Below are 22,801 nucleotides of genomic sequence, written 5' to 3' on the forward strand. Positions count from 1 at the left end.
GACAGTAGATGGATGATGTCAGGATTCAGAATGGCCTTGGTCACTTTACCTGACCATAGAAGATGATAAACACAACTTTCCTCAATGCATTAAGCAGTAACTAGGAGCAAAGAACCCTTCCTGGCTAGTAGGAGTATTTCTGCGGAAATGTTGACATGTATTCCTTGTACTGTTCAGTCCTAATGATGCTCATGCAGCTAAGATAACCACTCTGAGTCACTGCACGGAGCATTGGTAAACAATTTAATAAGCAAAGCCTATGCTTGTGAAAGACAGGTGTCATTTTGAAATGTAATTTAATATAGTTTAGGTATGTGCTCTAAGCTGCAGCCCCCGACCCCCCCCCCCCCCCCCCAAAAAAAAAATAATAATAATAATTTGATTAGAAACCTAAAGCATTCTGGATAATATATAAAGGGATGTTCTGATCTATAACCATCATAGTAATAGCTAGGAACAGGTGTGTTGGTCAGTGGTTTCCAGCACAGCTATTTAAAGCCGGACATGTAGAAACAAAGGGGCTGATTCAGGAACGCTCATTGTGACACGAGGGCCGAGGGCGGTAACATTGCTAGACAATGGAAGCGTTTTATGGGCATCCCACCCCATCTTTGTCCCAGCGCTCGCAAATAAAAGTCAGTGGAGACGGACTTTTATTGATAAAAGCAGGAAAAATCATTTGATGGTCAGCGACTGATAGCGGCTCATGCTGAGGAGATTCGGTGGCGGGAGGGGTGTGTTTTCTGCCGGACGGCGGGCGTCGTCACAGGCACTCAGTAAGCTGCAAATACATACATAAGAAAAATACATTTTGTGCAAAATCTTGTGCGTAATATTTGCTTAAGAGAATTTGAAATCGAAAAGTTTGAATCAGAAGAAATCATGTTTTAGGTTTATTTGGTGCGAAACCCGAACTTATCTAAAAACAAAAATATTTCTGTCAGAATTCTGCACATCTGCTTCTTCAGACTTCTGTCAGACATACAGTACACGGCGTGGTATAATCTTGCAACTACAACAGTATAAGCTTCTGATTCTGCCAAAGGGAGTTATTGAGATTGGAGAAAAGCCGTCCAAAGATTAAAAACCTAAGCAATCAGCTTCATCTGTAAAAGTGACATATCTACTGTACATAACATAGCCATAAACCTCATCAGTCACATAAGCTACAGTCTATTTACAAGCCAAAGGTGCATTATGCATTCCAGCGCCGCTGGGGTTTATAGGACTTTGTAGTTTGCTCTTGCATTATTATTCTTTTTTCCATTTTCACATTCATTGTTTTGATTTCAGGCTCCTGCATTTCTCTCTTCTCCCAATTGTTTGAAAAGTGGGTGGAGAGAGAGCGAGAAGGAATCTGTCATAGTGGAAAAGTTATAAATCCTCCCCTTTCACTTAAACCTCTGCAGACACCTGAGAGGAAAGGAGAATGCAGAAGAGAGACCCTGAAGCTGAACTTACACTTCCCAGGCAATAGCTGGTAGGGCGCAAAATATCTGTCAGGCTCTTTCTCCCTAGGCTAGACTATTGACTGGCACTGGAGGATTTACCGACACCTCATCTCCTGTACACTTCAGTATTACAATGGGAGTGAAACTCGGAGATAACAAGTCACAAAGTAGGTCTGTAGCTGGCTGCTACAAGGGAGTCTTCAACAACATTAAGGTAAGATGCTTGTCTCGAATCACCTAGCTGTTGTGTTGCCAGCAATATCTTATATGCTTCACTAACTTCATGCGTTAGGTGCTGCTACAGTTAACTTTACATCAACTTATGTTATGTGGTGCTCTGATGAACAAATAGAGATTTGTATTTATCTGAAACGCTGCATTTCATCAAATAATCCTTTTGTGGTCAGGATAAAAATATCTCAGGGTTTTCCAAATTCTCACTTCGGGGCATATTCTCCCAATCTACATTTTAAACACGAATGTGGTAACTATTTTTCATGTAAATTTGCAAAGTGAAAATTATTTTTTTTCATGTGAATTTACTAAAAGGCTCTTGCCAGGAAACAGGCAAAGAGTTGTAAGCAGGTAAGCAAGCTGCATGCATAGCCAACATCCTGCGTATATGTCACCAGGGGGCAAGGGAGAGGGACACCAGTAGAATTTGTGACATGGTATACTACGGATAATGCCATCTGAAGATGGCGTTATGTTACCAGAGCCAAGCTCCGGAATGCTTTGCATTCCAGAGCTTGATAAAACTGACAGCTTTGCTGCCCCCTAGAAGCCTAGAGAGGCTGCAGCCGCTGTCGCAAATGAAGGGACCGTAATTGCGATATGTCAATGGCAATTTCTAGGGGATTGTAAATATTTGCTGGTGTCTTACGAAAACAAAGAATTCGGGACTATGCCACAAATATAATTTTATATAATTTGATTATATTTCATATGTGGAAGTTAATCTATGATGTATGGGTTTTTGGATCCAATTCAGACCTGCTTGCTGGGCTGCGAGTGTTCGGCACCCAGTGAGCAGGTAGCCGCTACCCCGCTGAACAGACGCCCTCCACTACCATGCAAGGCTGTGAATGCGTTCGCAGCCGTGCACATGGGAAAAATCACCAAATGATTTCCCCCTGCTCGCAGCGCGCAGTGTGCCATGATTCATGCCCGAGGAATGCCCCCAAACTGCCACCCACTGTCAATCAAACAGAATGGCTTGCAAGCACAGTCATTTGGAAGCAGGTGCTCGCACAGAGAACTTGCGCATGTGCACTGTGCAAATTTGCAGCCTGTCCAAACACACCTGAATAGGGCCCTCTGTAACAGACTGGTAACAGGATGACTATATAATGTTTCATTAATATTGTGCCTATTCTGCTTTATTTTAAGTAAAACAATTCAATCTGTTACTATTAAACAGTCTTGCTTAATTACTGTTTTCCTCCCTATTGTACTGCGCCCCGGAATATGCTGGCGCTATCTGCAAATAAATAAATAATAAATAAGATGCCTACATGAGACAGGTGAATTAATTAGTACCTTAGTCATTTTGCTTTAACGATCTGTGCTTGGCCACGGATATACTTAAAACCTGGACTGTTATAGGCTGCCTTGAGAACCATATTTGGGAATCACTGCTATATACTATAGTATACTATATACTACACCAAGTACGTGTCTCTGAATAATTACTTATATATGATTCAAATTCGGATGGAAAATAGCGTCATGTCTGATGTCCAGCATGGCAGTGTGGGATGTCATTGATAAACCAGACAGAGCACTGCATTCTGGGAGATTGGTCTGGCTCCACATAATTCGTACAAATCGCTCATTAATCTGGTCATTCACCATTTGTGTCAAATCACAGCAAATGTAACCAGAACAAATCTTCTATCTTTGGCACCTGTACAAATGCAAACATCCACTGGGTACACTCCTACATAATATCTCAGTTATCGGAGTAAAGTTTGTTTACTTTAGCAAAGCTGATAATACATTGTACATTAGTGACAGTTACTGGCTCCTAATGATACTTGGCTGTTGACACTTCCCAACTGCGGCTCTTGTTTCGTTCTATCTGTGACCAAAGTCTTCCTGCACACCTGTGTATTTACAAGTAGGTGACTCTGTGACATCATCATATCTACTTACAGCAATGACACACTGGCACGCCAGGCAATCTAAATTTAACTTCCTTATCTGTTATGATGTGGATGAGGAAATTAGCTAAAGAAAAAATGTCATTAAACTTGCTTTGAACGCTATTGAATAAGTAACATGTAGAATTAAACATGACATATTTAGAAAGTATGAAGTTGCAATCCTTTGGCTCCCTAGCCACAAAGATACAATGACACAGGGGGGCTCGCGCGCCCTGTTGCAACGGAGCCTGCCGCCGGTCCCTGCTGCCTCCCCCACGGTCGGTCTCCCTCGCCGCCTGACCGCCCCCCCCCCCAAACTGGGCAGCGTCTCCCTGGATGGGCAGGGAGACATCCGCCGTGATACTGGGACGCACGTGCGCGTCAGATGCACGCGCGTCCCAGTCCCTATCGCGGGCGCTCGCCAGTGAAAGGGATCTGGCGGGCGCCAGCAACAGATGAGCCCGGATCCATCTGTATATTACTACCTTGTGAGGTACTGGGTCCTAATTATCACCGACCAGCGCAAGGCCACCTTAGTCTGCTGAGCATTGGGATAATTTAAGACATTAAAGTGAATTTGAGTGATACTAAAGGGTAAAATTTACTAATATGGGAGTTCTATTGCAGATAAGATGTTTCCCATAGAAACCAATCAGATTGTATCTATTATCTTCTAAAACAGGGATGGGGAACCTTCGGCTCTCCAGGTGTTGCCGAACTACATATCCCAGCATGCCCTGCTAAAGTTGTAGCATGGCCACATAGCAAAACTGTAACAAGGCATGCTGGGATGTGTAGTTCCACAACAGCTGGAGGGCCGAAGGATCCCCATCCCTGTTCTAGAAAGTGATAAATAAGTAAGAAACAGAATCTGATTAGTTGCTATGGGCAACATCCCATTGCAATTAAATTCCCATCTTCCTTCAGGAGTATGGGCCTGATTCACATCTGTGTATATGCTAATATACGCATGTGCAGGGCCTCTGTGCGGAGACTTTTGGTGGCTTACACAGTCCCCGAAGGCATTCGCAACTGGGCGGGCGGCCTGAAGGCGGTCACGGGGGTGGCGCATGGGAACACTTTTAACAATTAACTTTGCAGGGCTGGCGTTTCTATCGCCAGTCCTGCCAGCGGCCAGCTCCCGCCAGGGACGCGCACACGAGATGCTTGCACGCCCGGTGGCAACGGACCTTGTCCCGGGTCCCCGCCGCCTCCCCTGCCGCCTGCCCCGGTGCCCCTCGCCGCCCCGCCGTCCCCCCTAACCCTGCCCGTCTCCCTGAAGCGGAGACGGGCAGAGACCCGCATCGCCACCATCGAGAGACTGGGAGGCGCATGCGTGGACGCACGCGCCTCCCAGTCTCTGTCGCCGGCGTTTGCCAGCGCAAGGGGTCTGACGAGCGCTGGCCAAAGATAAGACATGCTCCATCTGTATCCTCGTAATATACCCACGTGTTTTGCCCACATGACCCCTGTCTGGGTAAATGAGAATTATATTCAACAAAGCCAAAGTTAGGATTTAATTATTTTCCATTCCTAGATATGCGTGCCAGCAAATTATCGCTGCTACTGGAGGAAAGCATGCCGTCACTGTAAATAGGCTTTCGCCGGGATCCTTCTGATGTTAGCAAAGCCATTAACACTCCAGTAAATATAGTGTACAAAGATTTGACAGCGAGAATGTTTCATGCAGAAGGGTTAGAATGTACTATTATGTTGAGCTACAAAGATGTAAGTACTGTAGTTGTACTTACAGTGATAGCTACTGTACAACATTTCAAATATTATTAATTGGAAAGTGACATATTGCAGGCATTCCAGGCCATATTTAGGCGAGATTTACCAAGTTTGACATATGGGATTGAAGCGTCTCTTTGTACTACGACAATGTAGATGTGTTTGGAGTCACCTTGGTTAGTAAGAGCTTCGCTGTTAATAACAACTGTTTTAGTTAATCTAGATTCAAGTAAGCTGTACAGGTACACTGTCTCATATGCAAAATGCTTGGCACCAGAAGGATGTGAATATGGGGTTTGAATATCTGCAAACCATAAAGAGATATCTTGGGAATGGGACCAAAGTCTAAGGCGAAATGCATGTACAGTATGTTTCATATACACCTTACACGCATAGGAGGGAATTGAATTAGCTGTGATAAATGACCATGGCTAATTGAACACCGGTAATTCAATTGTTGTCAGTAGTTGTCATTATCTGGGATTGTGTTTCACCTGCCCAGAGGAAGAAGACATAGTTGAAGCACCCGAATAAAACACTAAAAATACTTTTTTTTTTTAGCGGTACAATTTTCTGCAGCAACTGTAATCGACTTCCCCCCATAGCCTGAGGGTCATTTTATTCAATATTTTTAATACATTTGTGAATGACACAAAGGGGATTATTCTGGTTGCTTTGCAAGGCTGCGAATTCGCAGCCTTGCGAGTCCACCAAACCCTGCCTTGCGAACGGTTGGTTGGCGCCACCCATTCACAAGGGAGACTCGCTTGCAGGGGCTTGGATCCACCCACATCATTCGATGGTCGCCGACCAGAATTATGGGGAAGGTGCACGCATATAAAAGTGACTCTGAAGTCACGTCTGCACGCTGGGACGTCCGGTCATGGCCTCATTAGCATGAGAACGCCCATGAAACGCTGGGCGTTGCCATATGCTAATGGAGCCACCTCCCGCCCGCTGTCCAGGGTGCGTGCACCCGGCAAACAGTCTTTTCGCCGTGGGTGCATGCACCCTGCGTATGCACATGCGCAGTACAAAAACATCTGTCCCCATGCGAACGCAGCCCTGCTGAAAACGGACCAGAATAAGGGCCAAAGTCTGTGTACACTGAACCATCAGAAAGCGAATGTGCCAAAGTCTGTGTACACTGAACCATCAGAAAGCCAACGTGTCTCTATCTCAATCATGGTCCAAAAATGTGGATTCTCTATTGACTTTGGCTTATACTGTAACAGCTCTGCTACTCAGTGTACTCTCAATGTACCTTGTATTCATTTACCCTTAAAACAAATGTAAGCTCTTCTAGACAGTGTAAGTAAAATAGTTAATAACTCTATTTACATATAACTTACTGACAGCTCATGACTCAGGTCAGCTAACATCTACTTCTTCATTCCTCAAACTGCTTTGTGTGTTCCTCTGCTACGGCAGAAGACACTTTCCGGCTTCCTATAAGATAACCTGATCTGTTTACGCAAAGCATATGTTCTCATGCTGTGAACTCCCTAATCTGTTCTGAAAACATTAGCTGCTGGCCATGCACCAGTAATCCAGTTATAGGCTTCATGCGCTCTTCCAAATATAACTTTTTTTATAAGCTCATATTGCATAAAATAGAATTAGACACAGTCCTCACTCCCCTGTCCATATGTCTTTCTGCTTATTATATGGAGCGTTATGGTATAGATGAAAGCCAATGTCTAGGTGAACCACTAATGGTCAACACCTAAGAATGGTTTACATTCGTATTTGTCATCCTGGAGGCCAGGACAGTGGGGAAGAGAGTTCCAATGATGCCAAATGGGGGAGATTATCATCCAGTCCCAGAAACTGTTCACACCTCCGGCGGGATGTACTAAAGGGAAAATGCGGTAAAACGGGGGTTTTACCGCATTTTCCTATGTACCAATACCTGTCCGCCCCCTCTGGGTGGCGATACCCTATAGAAGCCTATGTCCTTCTATCGCCGCCCGCGTGCCACCCCCCCCCTCCCGTCCTCCTTTGATCTCCTCCTCCCCCAGCAGGTGTCACAGCCGGGAGGACATCCGGCTGCAGGGGGGAGGAGGAGACGCAGGGGGACACTGGCAGCCATCGGGATGTGACAGAGACCCCCGCACACCACATTACAGGTATCGCGGGGGTCTCCATCACCGCAACCCGATGCTAGCCGCATATGTTAGTACATATGCGGTAGCATCACGGCAGCTGGCAGGCGAAGGGCGGCGATGTATATTAATACATCCTGCCCCTTATCCATATCAGACTCACCAACCCGTTGTCTGTTCTCAAACCAAATTTCTAGTATTTTGCTTAAGCCCTTCCGGACAATGATGTCCTTCCTCAGAAGCATAAGACTAAGGGGGTTATTCTGGTTTACTCGCTCGGCTGCGAATTTGCACCCTTGCGCGTCAACCAGAATCCGCCCTGCATTCGACCTGCATGCGAACGGATGGTTTCCATAAACATCCATTCACAGGCCAGGGGGAACCTCCCACATCTATCGATGGTCCGATATGTGTGCACATTCACCACAGGAGGAATTTGAGGAATGGGCAGGCAGCTGACATCCGGTGATTATCTTGGGAACGCCTAGTGTTTTCATGGAAACGCCCATGAAATGCTGGGCATTCCCATATGCGAGTAACCCGGGCCGATGCCCCCCGCTTGCAATGTTGGGTGCGTGTCTGTTCGCCATGGCCGCACGCACACAGCATATGCACATACGCAGAAATGCGGCTGCGCGTACACATACGCCAAACATCAGTCCCCGTGCGAAAGAACAGCCGCTGTGTATGGACCTGGATTAGGTGACATTTAATGGGATGCGATTTTTTGTAAGGTTCTGAAATCGCACATTATCACATTTTCCAAAATCTGGATTAAAAAAAAAAAATCGACTAATGGGATGGGAATTTGAGGGTGAAATGTGCAATATTGTGCCTATATGAGCAAGTAGGCATTTATAAACACAACGATGCCAACATCAAATAAAAAAGAATACTGATTTAAGACTAAGTAGAGTTCTAGGGTTAAAGAGGAAATCCAGATACTGTAAGGCAGGGGTGTCAAACTCAAATTCATCGGGGGCCGCATCAGCAGTTTGGTCACCCTCAAAGGGCCGCTGTATAATAATAATGCAATTACACCACAGGCTGCTCCCGCTGTATAATAATAATGCAATGACAGCACAGGCTGCTCCCCCTGTATAATATAACAATAGTAATGCCATGACACAAATTATTATACAGGGGGAGCAGCCTGTGGTGTCATTGCATTATTATTATACAGAGGGAGCAGCCTGTGGTGTCATGGCATTACTTTTATATTATACAGGGGGAGCAGCCTGTGGTGTCATGGCATTATTATTATACAGGGGGAGCAGCCTGTGGTGTCATGGCATAATGCCATGACACCACAGACTGCTCCCCCTGTACAATAATAATGACACCACAGGCTGCTCCAGCTGTATAATATAAAAGTAATGCTATGACACAACCACCAGATATATTGTTTTTTTATGTAACTTACTGTATTTTATCCCTCAGGCTCCTTTACTGCTGCTGCGGCTCCAGTAATTTCAATTCCACTCTCTGCGCCGCGGCCTGTCCTGCTGCGGCCCCCCGACTCGGCCTGCCTTCCTTCCTCTCTGCAGACGCGTGGGTGGGAGGCGTCATCGTCATGACGTCCCCACCCAGCATCTGCCACTGCCTCGATAAGAGGGAACAGGTTGCCGGGCCCTCCTCCACGTAGCCGTGGAGGCCGGCGGCCATGTTCCTGTGGCCGCAGACATCTTAAAAGACCACAGGAACATGGCCGCCGGCAGTGCAAAAAAAAACCTCTCAAAAAAGATCTAAAAAAAGAGAATAAAAGGTGAAGGCTGGCAGCGGCTGCGCGGGCCACATGACGAGGTCTGTCGGGCCGGATTTGGCCCGCGGGCCTTGTGTTTGACACCCGTGCTGTAAGGCATCACGTGTGAGGCCCCAGCACACACCTATACATGATACAGTATACCCTGTAAAACATGTCCATAAAGTCACTTTGTCGTAAAATAAATGCAGTATGCAGGCAAACCTGTTTATATGTATCTTAATGTTTCTTCATAACTACCTTATGGCTACTTTACATGTTCAAGTAAATATGTGATAATCCTTTAAACCTGTCACGCTATGAAGAATACCTGACAGCTACAGAATACTGTCAATAACACAGGAGCATAAATCCCTACAAGGGAATTACTCCTGTACAATCTGCTTACCAAGTATTGAGCATCCCGGCCCAGGGACAATTCCTTGGAATGGGAAGATCTGCTCTTGAACATCTGCTTGCAGAACTCTTTATAGAGTCTTCAGTGGTAGTCTTTGGTTAGGGCTATTTGACCATAATGTCTTCTCTCTATTGAAATGTTTGTAAAATCTTATAGCAACAATGGTGATCGACTGATATATCCTGGCTGCAGAAGACAGCCACAATTATAGTGATCTCACCTGAAATATCATACTTTTAGCTCTATTTCTTTCCCCATTTGAAACTAAATGCAATTAAACTAGCCAATAAAATTATTTTGAACCATTAGGTCCTAGTGTATGCTGAGTTACCTCAGTCTGACCCAGCTCCGCACTGTCCAGCCCCTAACCCTCCCTGACTGATGTCTCATCCCTCCACCCAACCCACGTCTCAACATCTCCCCCTACGGTTGTGGCTAGAACCACTCCTGTCTTTTTGAAATTTCTCATCATGCACTGGGTCCACGCATATCTCCCAACGGTCCCGTTTTTCGCGGGATGGTCCCGGTTTTTTGGGACGGTCCCGCTGGCAGTGTCCCGCGGTGGGGGGGGCAGTTGGGAGTCCCTACAGCCTGAAGGGAATAAACGCAATGCGCAAGCGCACAGCGTCTATTCAGCGGCGCAGAGGGCGAAAAACTGCGTTTTCGGCGCGCAAATGTCCCTCTTCAGATTGTCTAAATGTTGGGAAGTATGTTGACCACATATACCTGGAGGGGGAATACAAAAAAGTGGCAAGCGAAGCAAGTCACCGCGCACGAAGCACTGTACGTGTGGGTACAATCCAGCTGCAATAAAATAACCTACACCTACATAAATTATAGATAAAATATAAAACGCTGTGAGGGCATCAGACAACTTCTGCCCTCACCAACGTCCCATCCTCATCAAAGAATTGAAGTGGATCTAGACACACACGACCATCTCACTATCCCCAGTCTGCTTCAAACTACAACCTGTCTCTTTACTGACAATGTCTGTGACTGTGAGATACGGTCACAGTGACAAGTAACCGCATATACAACCGAACTTCAATTCCAGAAGTTAAACATTTTCATGCTCTGAGTAACTAGTAACTAGCAGTGTCCACAGTGAACATTTTGTTCAAGGGACACTATTTTCCTTCTATTTGTTTTCTGATTCTATGACATGGACAGGCTGTACACAGGCTGTACACTAGGGAAGTGTCTCCAGCTTTGCAGGACAGATTGTCTGGCAGCTGTGTCGCAGGAGCATGACAGGGGGGACCTAGTCACTGTGTGATTAGCAACATGTGATTTCACTCTTCTGCCAGTTTGGCTCTGTTCTGTAGGGATTGTTTTGCAATTTTACCCTATGATTCTATCTTTCTATTGACTTCAGTTCAGCCTATTTCCGAGCATATTGTGTGGAATTCAGATCAGGGTTACCGACTTTTGCAGTCTCCTCTCCGGGAGAACCCTGGAGAGGAAACTGTCAGCAGCACTTCTGAGGGGCGGGGCCTGATGGAGACATCATTAGTCCCTGCCCCCAGTAATGCCTATCCCGCATTGCACAGGTCTCTGAGGAGAGGGTGGGGTTAAAGTGATTTGATTTGCATATTTAGCCCCGTCCCATCCACACAAAACCCCGGGAATCGTGGCAATTTAAAACTCTGGCACCGGGGAAATGCAGGGGTCTGCCGGTATCCGGGAGGGTTGCCGTCCTTTTCGTGGGCGGAAGGGGGACCCTCCCGGCCATTCCGGGAGGGTAGGCAAGCCTAATTCAGATATATTTTTGTATTGGTATAGCAGTTGTACTATTATTGCTTTGGAGTTTGGGGTTAGAAGGACTTGTTAACATAACTCATTCCCTACTCACCATGCAAAGTATTTCATCATGCAATGATGGGTGGCACATGATGGCGAAATTCGTGTAATCACGTTTGGTCCCGTCCACTGCCTCTCATACTGTCTGGGGAGTCAGGAAGATCACACAATGGGGCAGATGTATTAAGTCTAGAGAAGTGGAAGGAGATAACACCCCAGCCAGTTAACTCCCAACTGTCATATTTCAAACACGGCTGATTGGCTGGTGCATTATCTCCTTCTACTTTATCTCCAGTTTATCCCTTCTCCAGGCTTAATACATCTTCTTCATTATTTTGGAAGAATCTGGACAAGCACAGTATGTATAACAGTGGCCTTGAGAGACTTTCTAGGCAGATACTATACAGTACTGTTCCAGCTTTGTCTCCTTGTGTCCTGTAACAGTCTTTCTCAGTCCTACGCACCAAATACTAAATACCCAATTAGGCAGGAAATCACAGGTAGAAGAATCTGCGCTAAATGCTGTGTAAAGAATACTGTAAATGTTTGTTTTTTTCTTAAACCCATTGTACTTTGGGATCGTAGTTACCACGTGTGACTCTGGGGATATGCTAAATACTTGGAAATGATATAAGCACACAGAACATTCAGCAGCACGCCCAGTTTAATTTGGTTGCATTACCAGTCATGCAATAAACTACAGCACATTCCTGTGTTGTTACACGGCACTCTGGCGCTTAGGGAAGGCTCCGTATCTACACATCAGGGTGGCGTTCCTGCACTGCAATCAGCTGTTTCTACACAACACACTACATTGTGCAAAAGGTATTCTATCATTGTATCTCACGTGACAGTATTATAATAGTAGGCAAGCACTGAACCATACATTCAATTAAAATACTGCACTCATAGGGATGTTAGTGTATGTATATATATATATATATATATGTGTGTGTGTGTGTGTGTGTGTACAGTGCCGGCTGCACCATTAGGCAGCTTTAGGCAACTGCCTAGGGCACCAGGATCTGGGGGGCGCCATCAATTCTATCAAAAAATCAAGGATGTCTATGAGGATCCTTGTTGTACTTAATGCAGGTGGCTGCTGTGGAAGTTCTAAGACCTCACCTCCATACTTTCCCTTGAAGCATGCTTTCCTTCATTGCTGTCCTCCAATGAAAGCAGGGGACATGCCCACCTTCCTGGGGGGCTGGGAGGACCACCCGGTTTTTGGGAGCCCCCCCCCCCCCCCGCGCTATTCCGGTATGTTAAGTATGCCTTAAGGGATTTGAAAGTGAGAATTGGTGGCAGTATGGGGGCAGAAGGTTGAAGTTTTGAAGCTGCACACTGGCCCTGTGTGTGTAAAAAGAGAGAGAGAGATTTGCATTAAAATCCTTTAATTCTGAGACCCCTATGATTAACATACAGTATATTGATCATGTTGACAATCAAACCGTAGAGTGATCAAATATCAAAATATCAGAATGTGGACATTTCATCCCGGTGGCCCAGTGGTGACGTCCCCCTGGCAGCTGCAGCAGCTCCATTAGAGTCTCCTGTGTTCTGGCAGTCATGTGACCATCACTTGTGGGTAAGGTTTCCGGTACTCCAGAGTTCAGATATGTATGCAGGGGCGTAACTATAGCACCGCAGCCCCCGCCACCGCGGGGGGGCGCTGTGCATGTGGGGGCGCCGGGGGCTGCGGTGCTATAGTTACCCCCCCCCCCCAATCCCCCGCAGACTTACGTTTCTTGCTGGTCCCGGCGGCTCCGTTCTGCTGATGAGGACCACAACAAAATGGCCGCCCCCATATAGCAAACAGTTCTCTGAAACTGTCTGCTGTACGGGGGCGGCCATTTTGTGGTGGTCCTCAGCAGATGAACGGACGGAGCCGCCGGGACCAGCGCGATAGGTAAGACTGCGGGGGAGGGGGACGGGGTTAGCATAGGCGGCGGGGCGACGGGGGGGGGGTGCTCGACGGGGCGGCGGCGGGGGGTGGGTATGGGCGCCCCCCCCTAACGGCGTGGGGGCGCCCAAAACGTAGCTACGCCACTGTATGTATGTGACCGCTATCTCTAACCTTTACACCCCTCTAATGCTTAACCCTAAACTTACCCCTCACCCTAACTCTCCCCTTTATTTTAGTTCTGATATTGATCTTCCTCTCACTACACTCAACTACACTAACTGCAGCTCTCTGCTCCCTATTCTCCAGCCAGTTTTTAACCCAAGTGCAGATTTTGCTTCCTATACCCATCTCCAAAATCTTGTAGATCAACCCTATGTTATGCACCATATCAAAGGCCTTTGCAAAATCTAAGCAGACCACATGCACTGCGTTGCCCAAGTCAAGGTTCCCACTCACTTCCTCATAGAAGCTAATTTAATTAGTTTGACATATACTTCCATCCCCTAACTCCCTTCTGTCTGTTGGGGTCCTTAAGGCTTTTTTGGCCCCCTGCTGTACCTCTCATGCCCAGTGACAAACCCTGGAGCCCAATAGCCGCACCATTTCAAAATATGGTACTAATGTAATATCTGGGCGCCCGATTTTTTGATCGGGTCGGAAAAATCCGGTTGATCGCATCGCATGCAACCAAATCGCATGCGATGCGATGGACCCGACTTTTACATTGGATCCAATGTTAAATGGTCCCTGAGACCCGATTTTTTATTATATACCCACCCTGTTCATACCCCCACTATCCAAGTGGACATGGAATTGATTTTATATAGTGTGGCGAGCGCAGCGAGCCACCGAGCGCGAAGCGTGGGGAGCGCAGCGAGCCCCGAGAAGGGACACGGAATACAGGTTAAGTAATCCGCGTTCCCTCGCGGGGCTTGCTGCGCTCGCCACTCTTCGGGCTCGGTGGCTCGCTGCGCTCGCCACACTATATAAAATCAACTCCATGCCCACTTGGATAGTGGGGGTATGAACAGGGTGTGTATACAAATAAAAAATTGGGTCTCAGGGACCATTTAACATTGGATCCAATGTAAAAATCAGGTCGATCGCATCGTACTGCATGCAATTTGGTTGCATGCGATGCGATCGACCCGATTTTTCCGAAAAAATCGGGTCCATCGCATCTGATTGTATGCCTTAAGTTGAGGCATACAATCAAAAAATCGGGCGCCCAGATAATATATAGGTACCAAAAATATAACTGTAAAGCCTCTTTTGGAAGCTCTCAATGTGTGAATATTTTCCTTGGCTTCTTAGCGCAGCTCCTAGATTAAATGACTCCAGAATTGTATTATGACTGTGCCAGTCCCTGTCTATACAATACACACATGGAGGATCTCTGCACTGAAGACACTAGCATAACAATTGTACACACCAACAATGCAAATAGTTCCCAGAAGTCAGATGTGATGTCATGGTAACTGTGTTTGTAAAGTATAATAATACCAGGCTCCGCATAAAGGCATTAACACGTCCTTTCAGAACCTCCTAATGTGCCAAGACATTACCAATTTCTTTGTAACAGTTTTGCTTCTTGCCAATTTTAAAACAGTTCTCTAACATCATATTAGTGTATAACTACAATGTGTATGTGTCGCATATTGGTTTCTTTTTTAACCCATATTTTTAGTTATTAAATTATCCATTATTTTTAAAGTTCGTTCTAAGAACTTTGTGTGGCTTTCCAAAGGTTAATCACATTAATTATAGCTTTGTAGCCTTGTGAACAGTTTTAAGGGGAAATTAATTATGGCACGAGCACCCTGCATACTGTACCACCCGTCCATGTGTGCACTGCTTTGAAGTGGGTGGAGCTAAGCCTTCCTGTAGCCAATCAAAGTGAAATGCTTACAGCTTGTGGTGTAATATTCCATTCCCAGGCCACAGTACAATAATGTGGGAGGAGCCTTTTATGGTATCCAGATAGAAGATAATAGATCAGCTGTTCTCAAACTGTGGGTCCTGAGCCCAAAGTGGGTCCTGACCATGTCAGCATGGGGTCACATCTAGGGTTGCTGATCATCAGGCTAATGTGTCTTTGGAGGGGGACAGAGTATAACTCATTAAGTAAACACCCACTGCTTCCCTATTCTATCCCCCTGTCACCCTTTTCCTTCCCCCATTACCCTCTGCCTCCCTGTCACAAAAGCGGTCACTTCACTGACCACACATGTGGCGGCCATTCAGTAGTAACTTGCTGGGGTCCCAGAGCAAAGTAATTTGAGCACCCCTGATATAGATAGACAAATGGTCAACGGTCAGTAAGTCAACATGGTCAAAAGGTCGACAGTTGAATGGCTGACATAGACATGGTCCAGACAGAAAAGGTAGACACCAGGGGCGAAATGTAATAGGGTGTGATTTTTGGACATGTGCGATTTTGGGTCAAAAACGGCCGAAATCGCACATTTTCCGAAAATCGCACATTTAATAGGTTGAAAATCGCGGTAAAAAATCACACTTTTTACCGCTAATTCGCATCTCATTACATATGCGAATTCGCGGCAAAAAACGCGATTTTTAAAGGTGCGATTTCTGGCGAGTTTGGAACTCGTCCAAATATCACACCCTATTACATTTCGCCCCTGGGGTGAGATTTAATAGGATGAGATTTTCAGAAAGTGAGAGATTTTGGAAGAAATCTCCAGTTTTTTTAAAGCGGCAATCATTTCACTGCAAAATCAAATTGTGTTTTGCATTGTAAATGATTGCCGCTTTAAAAAAACTGGAGATTTCTTCCAAAATCTCTCACTTTCTGAAAATCTCATCCTATTAAATCTCACCCCCAGGTTTTTCATGATTCTTAGGGTTAGGGGTTATCTAGGGCAGCTAGAATGGGTTAGTTTAGGGTTAGACACTTGGCGCAGGGTTAGACTGCAGAAGGGGATGTTATGGTCACCAGGGGGATGGTTGGGATTAGGGTTAAAAAAAAAGTGTTGCTCTTTTTGGTAGCCTATATTTCCATTGACATTTTGACCCTTCCGACCTAAGTTCATGTCAACCATTTAACTGGCGACTGGCTATATACTATTACTATGTTACCAATGTCATGTTTGAGGTTTCAGTTCTGGGGGATAAGAGCTGAAATGAGTATTGACGCTGCAGGGCTGGCATCCCGGGGCAGATGCCATCTTTAAATGAATAAATAAATAAAAATTGGCGTTCATAATCATAGATTTAACCCATGTGTCTGAACTACAGTTTTTGACCCTTTTTCAGTGGTTGGGAGCAAATGGTGAATTGTTATTTGCTCCCATACATTCCCAGATGTTTTTTCCAACCAGCCAGATTGCACAGATGGTCTGCCAGATAATTGTATAGTGTATATCCAGCTGAAAACTGTTGACAGAATTAGGATTTTCTTTTTTTACAAGTCAAATTTAAATGTCTAGTATTAGGCAGTTGGTGGTGATTTCGGAGGGTGTAGCTGGGTATAATAACCAATGTCAGCAAATATCAGCTGCTCTGTGCCAATCGCTATTATTTTGAGACACAGGAGTAAATTTACTAAAATGGAGTATTTATTTAGTACATATTTATTTAGCAGCTTCTAGAAGCTTCTAGATAGAATCTGTTTGGTTGCTATGGGCACCATAACATCTTCAACAGAACTCCTATCTTAGTACATTTATACCACAGACTATATTTCTATGTGAAACAGAATTCTCCTACAGTTACTTTCTGCCCCATTATAATTTTCTTGTGATTTCTCTCCTGCTCCCAGAGATCTCTCACAGACCCCACAGGAGATAAAACATCCGTGTCCGGAGCTGTGTAGGGGACATCAAACACCCCCTGATGTGACAGGGAAGCAGGTCTTCCTGACTTCCTTATACACCAGGATGGCTGAGGAATTTATAATCCATGCCGCACAGTGTGTACACCAACCAGAACGGTTTGCCAAGTACACCCTTTTAACCTCTGCAGTTTTAGGAAATGTAGTGATTCAGGGACAGATGTATGAAGCAGTGATAAGGGAGGAGAAGAGAGCCCATGACAACCAATCAGCTGCTCTGTGTAATTTTATATCATGCAAATTATAGATGTTACCTCAGTGTGATTGGTTACCATGGGCCACTTCTCATCTGGCTCCCTTCTCCCTTATCACTGCTTCATACAACTACCATGTAATCTTCAATAAAAGTTTAGTTAAGGTCCATACACACTGGGCGTCGTTAATGATTATGGGGAAAACCGATGGGCTGGAAACGCTCAGTACATGCACACTGAGCATTTTTCACCCAATTCAGCTATTTTCCCTGGGGTGTCAGGAAGCTATGGATAGTCATCCACTCCCTCACTCATCTTACATAGTTACATATTAGGTAAGGTTGAATAAAGACTTGCGTTCATCAAGTTCAACCTAGGTTTGTAATAGTTTATCCCGTGTTGTATAGTATGTTCTGATATTTTAAAGACCGATTATTTGTACCCGTGGATGTTTTTAATCAATAAATGTTTAACCAACCTTATTTTAAACGTAGGAAGAGAGTTCCAAAGTTTGACTGCTCTGACCGTAAAGACTTTTTTTCTTCTAATCTAAACTCGTGCCCTCGCGTCCTAGATTCCTGTCTAGCAGAAAAAAGGGTGTTTGACAGTTCCTTATATTGGCCCCTGATATATTTGTACATGTTGAGCATGTCCCCCCTTAAACGTCTCTTCTCTAGTGTAAATAGTCTCAAATTGCTTAATCTCTCCTCGTAGCTTAAATTCTCCATTCCCCTAATAAGCTTTGTTGCTCTTCTTTGGATTTTTCTAATTCTATGATGTCCTTTTTATAGTGTGGGGCCCAGAATTGTACTCCGTATTCGAGGTGTGGCCTAACCAATGATTTGTATAGAGGCATAATTACGTAGTTTCCATGCCCCTTTTAATACATGCTAGCATTTTGTTGCTATTTTTTGTTGCTATATTCTATTGAGCACTACATCCGAGTTTGTTGTCTATTTGAACTCCTAGATCCTTTTCAAGTACTGAATTACCCAATTCCTCCCTGCTTAGGTTATAACTAGCTCAGTGGTTATGTCTCCCAAGGTGCATGATCTTGCATTTGTCCACATTGAACCTCATCTTCCACTTTTTTGCCCACTCATCTAGATTGTCAAGATCATTTTGAAGCATGGTGACATCTTCTGATGATTTAATAACTCTGCTCAGTTTTGTGTCATCTGCAAAGATGGATACATTGCTGAGTAACCCCATACCAATATCGTTAATAAAAAGGTTAAATAAAATGGGCCCTAGAACCAAACCCTGTGGCACGCCACTTAGTACTGGTATCATATTTGATACGGCACTGTTCACGACCACCATAGGCGTGCGCACGGGGGGTGCCGGGGTTGCACAGGCACCTCCTAATGCCCGTCGGCACCCCCCACGCGATTGCACGCAAAATGTTTAAAACGAGCACAGTTTCACTTGCCAGACACGGCCGCTGCCCGCTGCCGTTCTCCAGCCTGGAAGCGCTGGCCGGGACGTGGGCTGTGCAGCTCAGTGAGCTCCATTCACATTAGCACCCGGCCCCGCCTCTACAAGCGGCTGCGTCACACAGACGTGGTGACGTCGCACCGCACATCCGTCCTCCTGCCCGCGCTCCCTGCGTCTTCCTGCCCGCGCTCCTGCCGTCGTCCTGCCCGCGCTCCTGCCGTCGTCCTGCCCACGCTCCCGCCGTCCTCCTGCTGCCTGAGAGAGCAAGCCCAGCAGCAGCACGCGCCCTGGGCTGGCAGCAGAGGCACTGACTGCAGTGAATGATTGATCCACCACGAGTAGGAGACAGCCAGCGTGAGTGACCTGGCTGCCTGTAGTGTTCCTCCTAGGAGGAAGAAAGCTAGGTTAGGTTTTTATTCATAAGTGAAAAATTAACAATTAACCCCCTGAGTTGTTGGTTTTGCTGGGGCAGGACAAACCTACTAGGGCAGGTTTGTCCTGCCCCAGCAAAACACATCACAGATATTAGGAAGCTTCTGCTCCCACCTCCCCTCCTGGGTTAGTACACCAAAGCTAGCTCCCCTGCTGCCGCCTGTCAGTCATCACACAGGCGGCAGGCTCTGTGATGTTTCGCCTCCTACGTCACTATGAATGTCGGGGGGGAATGGGGGTGATGGGGGGGGGACCCCTACAGGTAGTGCGCCAGTGGTGCTCTGCTGGAGGCACCACTGGCGTGCTGATGTTTCGCCTCCTACGTCATGGCCCTCCAGCTGTTGTGGAACTACACGTCCCAGCATGCCCTGCCAAGTCATCTGTGACACCTGTGATATTACTGCTTTGTTATATACAAATAAATCATCTGTGTGAGTTCCTGTCAACACTGTATTTAATATAGTTTGCAGTGATGCCCAGTAGGCGGTGATAGACACGCCCAGTGGGCGGTGATGGACACGCCCAGTGGGCGGCGATAGACACGCCCAGTGGGCGGTGATAGAAATGCCCCTCCAATTGTGCACCTACTAATAAAATGGGCTGCGCACGCCTATGACGACCACTCTTTGTTCTCTATTACACAGCCAGTTCCCTACCCATCTACAGATATTTGCCCCTAATCCCAGGTCCTCCATTTTATTTACACACTGAGCGGCTTTCAAACTGAAAGACTGCTCAATCGAGAAAACGGAGCCGCTTTCAGGTGAAAGTCGACCAGTGTTTTTGGGGCTTTATTCACAAAATGATGCACAGAGGTCTGCAATCTGTTTTCTGCAATATTTGCAATCAGGAACTTTTTTTTTACTGTACTTTGTAGCAGCATGTCTAAAATAATAATTTAAATGTCTAGTATTAAGCAATTGGTGATGATTTCTGAGTGTATAGCTGGGTGCACACTACACAATGGTGGAAAGTTGGGAGTTCTACTTCACATGGGATGTTGCTATGGGCAAGCAATCAAATACTATCTATCTTCTAGAAGGTGCTAAATAAATAGGAAGTAGATTCTGATTGGTTGCCCATAGCAACATCTTAGTAAATTTCCCCCAATGTGTGTACCCAGCGACATTGCCTGTGACAGAACTCGGCGGGGTAGACAGCATTGGAAAGTGCATATATATAATGTAAGCTTGTGAGCAGAGTCCTCCTACCTTTTTACCTGTCTGTAAATACCCAGTTTGTTGTATCACTCTTTCCAATTGTAAAGCGCAATGGAATTTGCAGCGCTATATAAGAAACTTAATAAATAATACAAATATACACTTGCTGATGCCAGAATAACCCTTGCTAGTGATGTCTTCAGTTGGGCCCAGGGGCGGATTGGCCTACCGGGAAACCGGGGCATTTCCCGGTGGGCCGGCCCAAAAGTCATTAAAAGGGGCCGGCCGCGCTCCCCCATTGGCTGGCTGGGCCGCGCGCAGCGACCGCAGCACTTTGCCACACTCTGAATTGGCCGCAGGAGGACTGCTGCGCATGCGCGCACAGCACCTCCCAGTCTCCCACCTCCCAGCTCCCGGTTCCAGCAGCAGCAGCGGGCATACAGCCACCGCCAGCACCCCCTCCTCCCCCCGGGCATACCACCACCCCTCCCCCCCCCGGGATGCCGCCACCCCCCCCGGCATACCGCCGCAGCCGCCCTAGCCCCCCCCCCCTCGGACATACCATCACCCCCCCCAACCCCCGCTCCCGGGCATGTTTCAAGAGCCAATCCGCCCCTGGTTGGGCCTGCATGGCAGCGTGCATTGTCAGCCACATAGTGAATGTGAATGTCGATCAGTTCCCTGCTTGGCCAGAACCCTAACAGCAAGCTCAGAATCAGTATGTGTCCAGACTAGATGAAATCTCTTCCAAGATAACAAAGACCTGCTATTGGCTGCTGGAATACAATAGCAGTAATTAGTGGTCACTCACAACCACATTTCCCAACATGTTAGTGATCTGATTTTGGTGGGACTATTGTCTGACATGAGAGTCTCAGTGTATTGCAGTGTGTAGCCAACACCAGTTTATAATATCCACCCTTAGGGTATATCACCATCAGTTATAAACTGTACAAAGATACATATAACACTGTGTATTACCACAATTTACATAGAGTGCAAATTTGTGCTTTAGAGGCACAATTGTGAAGTATAACATTATCACTTGCATTTATTAGGACTGATGGAAGGCCTAGGCAGAAAGTAATTCATTAAAGTACCCTGCACCAGTGCGCCCCAAAGATAAATGGTCACCAGGTATTATAGCCAGCCTGCAGTCAGTGATGTAATGCACCATAAGGCCCTCTGGGTGGGTAGTATGGTTAGTATGTGGCACTACAAGTCAGAGCACACCCTGGCAGCTATTTACTTGTTGGTGTTTGTAGAAATACAAGTGCCTATGATAGTGCATGCATGCACCATGTCCAAATATCCCCAAGGTTAAATCTCATTGGCTTGGTCTCCATTTAAATTATGCACTAGGTTGTTTTGGTTGGCGCTTAACCAATATGGATGTGCAGGCACTCGAGCCGCTGGTCCTCGGAAAGGGGGGCTATCCTTTAAATATTAATGCAAGAAAGGGGGTTGAGGGTCTGCGCTCAGAGTGTGCAAATAAAAACTGACAGTGAGTGTTGGATAAATGCAGTTTTATTTTCACTGGCAATGTATCCACTGTGCCGTTACGTGCAGCTTAGGGTGTTTGGACAAAAGCAGTTTTGTATCACTGGCAATGTGTCCACTGTTCCGTTGCATGCAAGGGGTTCAGAACCAAGGGGGGGGGGGGGGGCGGTGGTAGGGGGGAGGGTGGTGATCTGTGCTGCCGGGGTAAGCACACAGATGTGGTGGGGAGGTGGCAGTCAATGGGGGAGAAGAAAAGTCACAATGCCGATGCACAGGTAAGTGGTGCGGGGGGCTGGCGTCCCGTTCCACCCGCAGTGCACTTTACCTGTTCTAGTCGGTGGCGCTTGTCCTCTGTCCTCCTTCCGCTTGCTCACTCCGTCACTCCTGGGCTGAATCGGCGCCTTGTCCGCTCGATTCGCCGGTTACCGCGGCTACTGCACAGACGGGACTTCCGGGTTGAAGTCACGCGGGATTCGCGCCTTGGTCTGTCTGCTGCAGTTGCCGCGCGCTCAAACTCCCAGCCGGGAGGAGACTTGATATGTCTGTGGATGTGGCTGTATGACTCCAACGCGTTGCGACCCTCGTGGGTCTTCTTCAGGGAGTATAATGAGTGCTGTTCTTGTATCTGTATTTATCCTATATTCGTCCTGACGTGTGAATATGCGGTGGCCATTTTGAATGAGGGCAAATAGCCCATAGTCCATAACTCGTGCTATTTGTTCGGTGATAAGTGGGATCAAAGGTGGGGAGGAGAGAATGAACATAAGGGGGCACTGGTGATTCTACCTTGGGCGCATAGTATGAGTATAATGCTCAGGGTACCGGACCGATATTGTAGCATGTCATTGGAGGTAATTGCGGTGGCCATATTTGTTGAGGGAATTTTGCCCATACATGAGTTCCTTATTCTCTAATATGGGTGT

At 46.4% G+C, this 22,801-nt stretch overlaps 1 protein-coding gene and 1 long non-coding RNA gene across 2 annotated transcripts in view; one reads left to right on the plus strand and one right to left on the minus strand.

Moving 5' to 3' along the window:
- Positions 1 to 420: 420 nt before the first annotated feature.
- On the minus strand, positions 421 to 13,181 carry LOC146064646 (uncharacterized). The gene is made up of 3 exons (XR_014471834.1): positions 13,140 to 13,181; positions 12,522 to 12,746; positions 421 to 781 (listed from the first exon to the last, which is right to left on the minus strand). It is a non-coding gene; the product is annotated as an uncharacterized LOC146064646 (long non-coding RNA).
- Positions 1,390 to 22,801, plus strand: part of SLCO2A1 (solute carrier organic anion transporter family member 2A1) — a 57,723-nt gene continuing 36,311 nt past the window's right edge. The window contains exon 1 of the mRNA XM_083178394.1: positions 1,390 to 1,665. Within this exon, the coding sequence (XP_083034520.1) occupies positions 1,585 to 1,665 (81 nt within the window). The 5' untranslated portion in view covers positions 1,390 to 1,584. The remainder of the gene's footprint in view (positions 1,666 to 22,801) is intronic.

Source organism: Crinia signifera, chromosome 3 (assembly GCF_055691185.1).
Source record: "Crinia signifera chromosome 3, ASM5569118v1, whole genome shotgun sequence".
Taxonomy (NCBI): domain Eukaryota; kingdom Metazoa; phylum Chordata; class Amphibia; order Anura; family Myobatrachidae; genus Crinia; species Crinia signifera.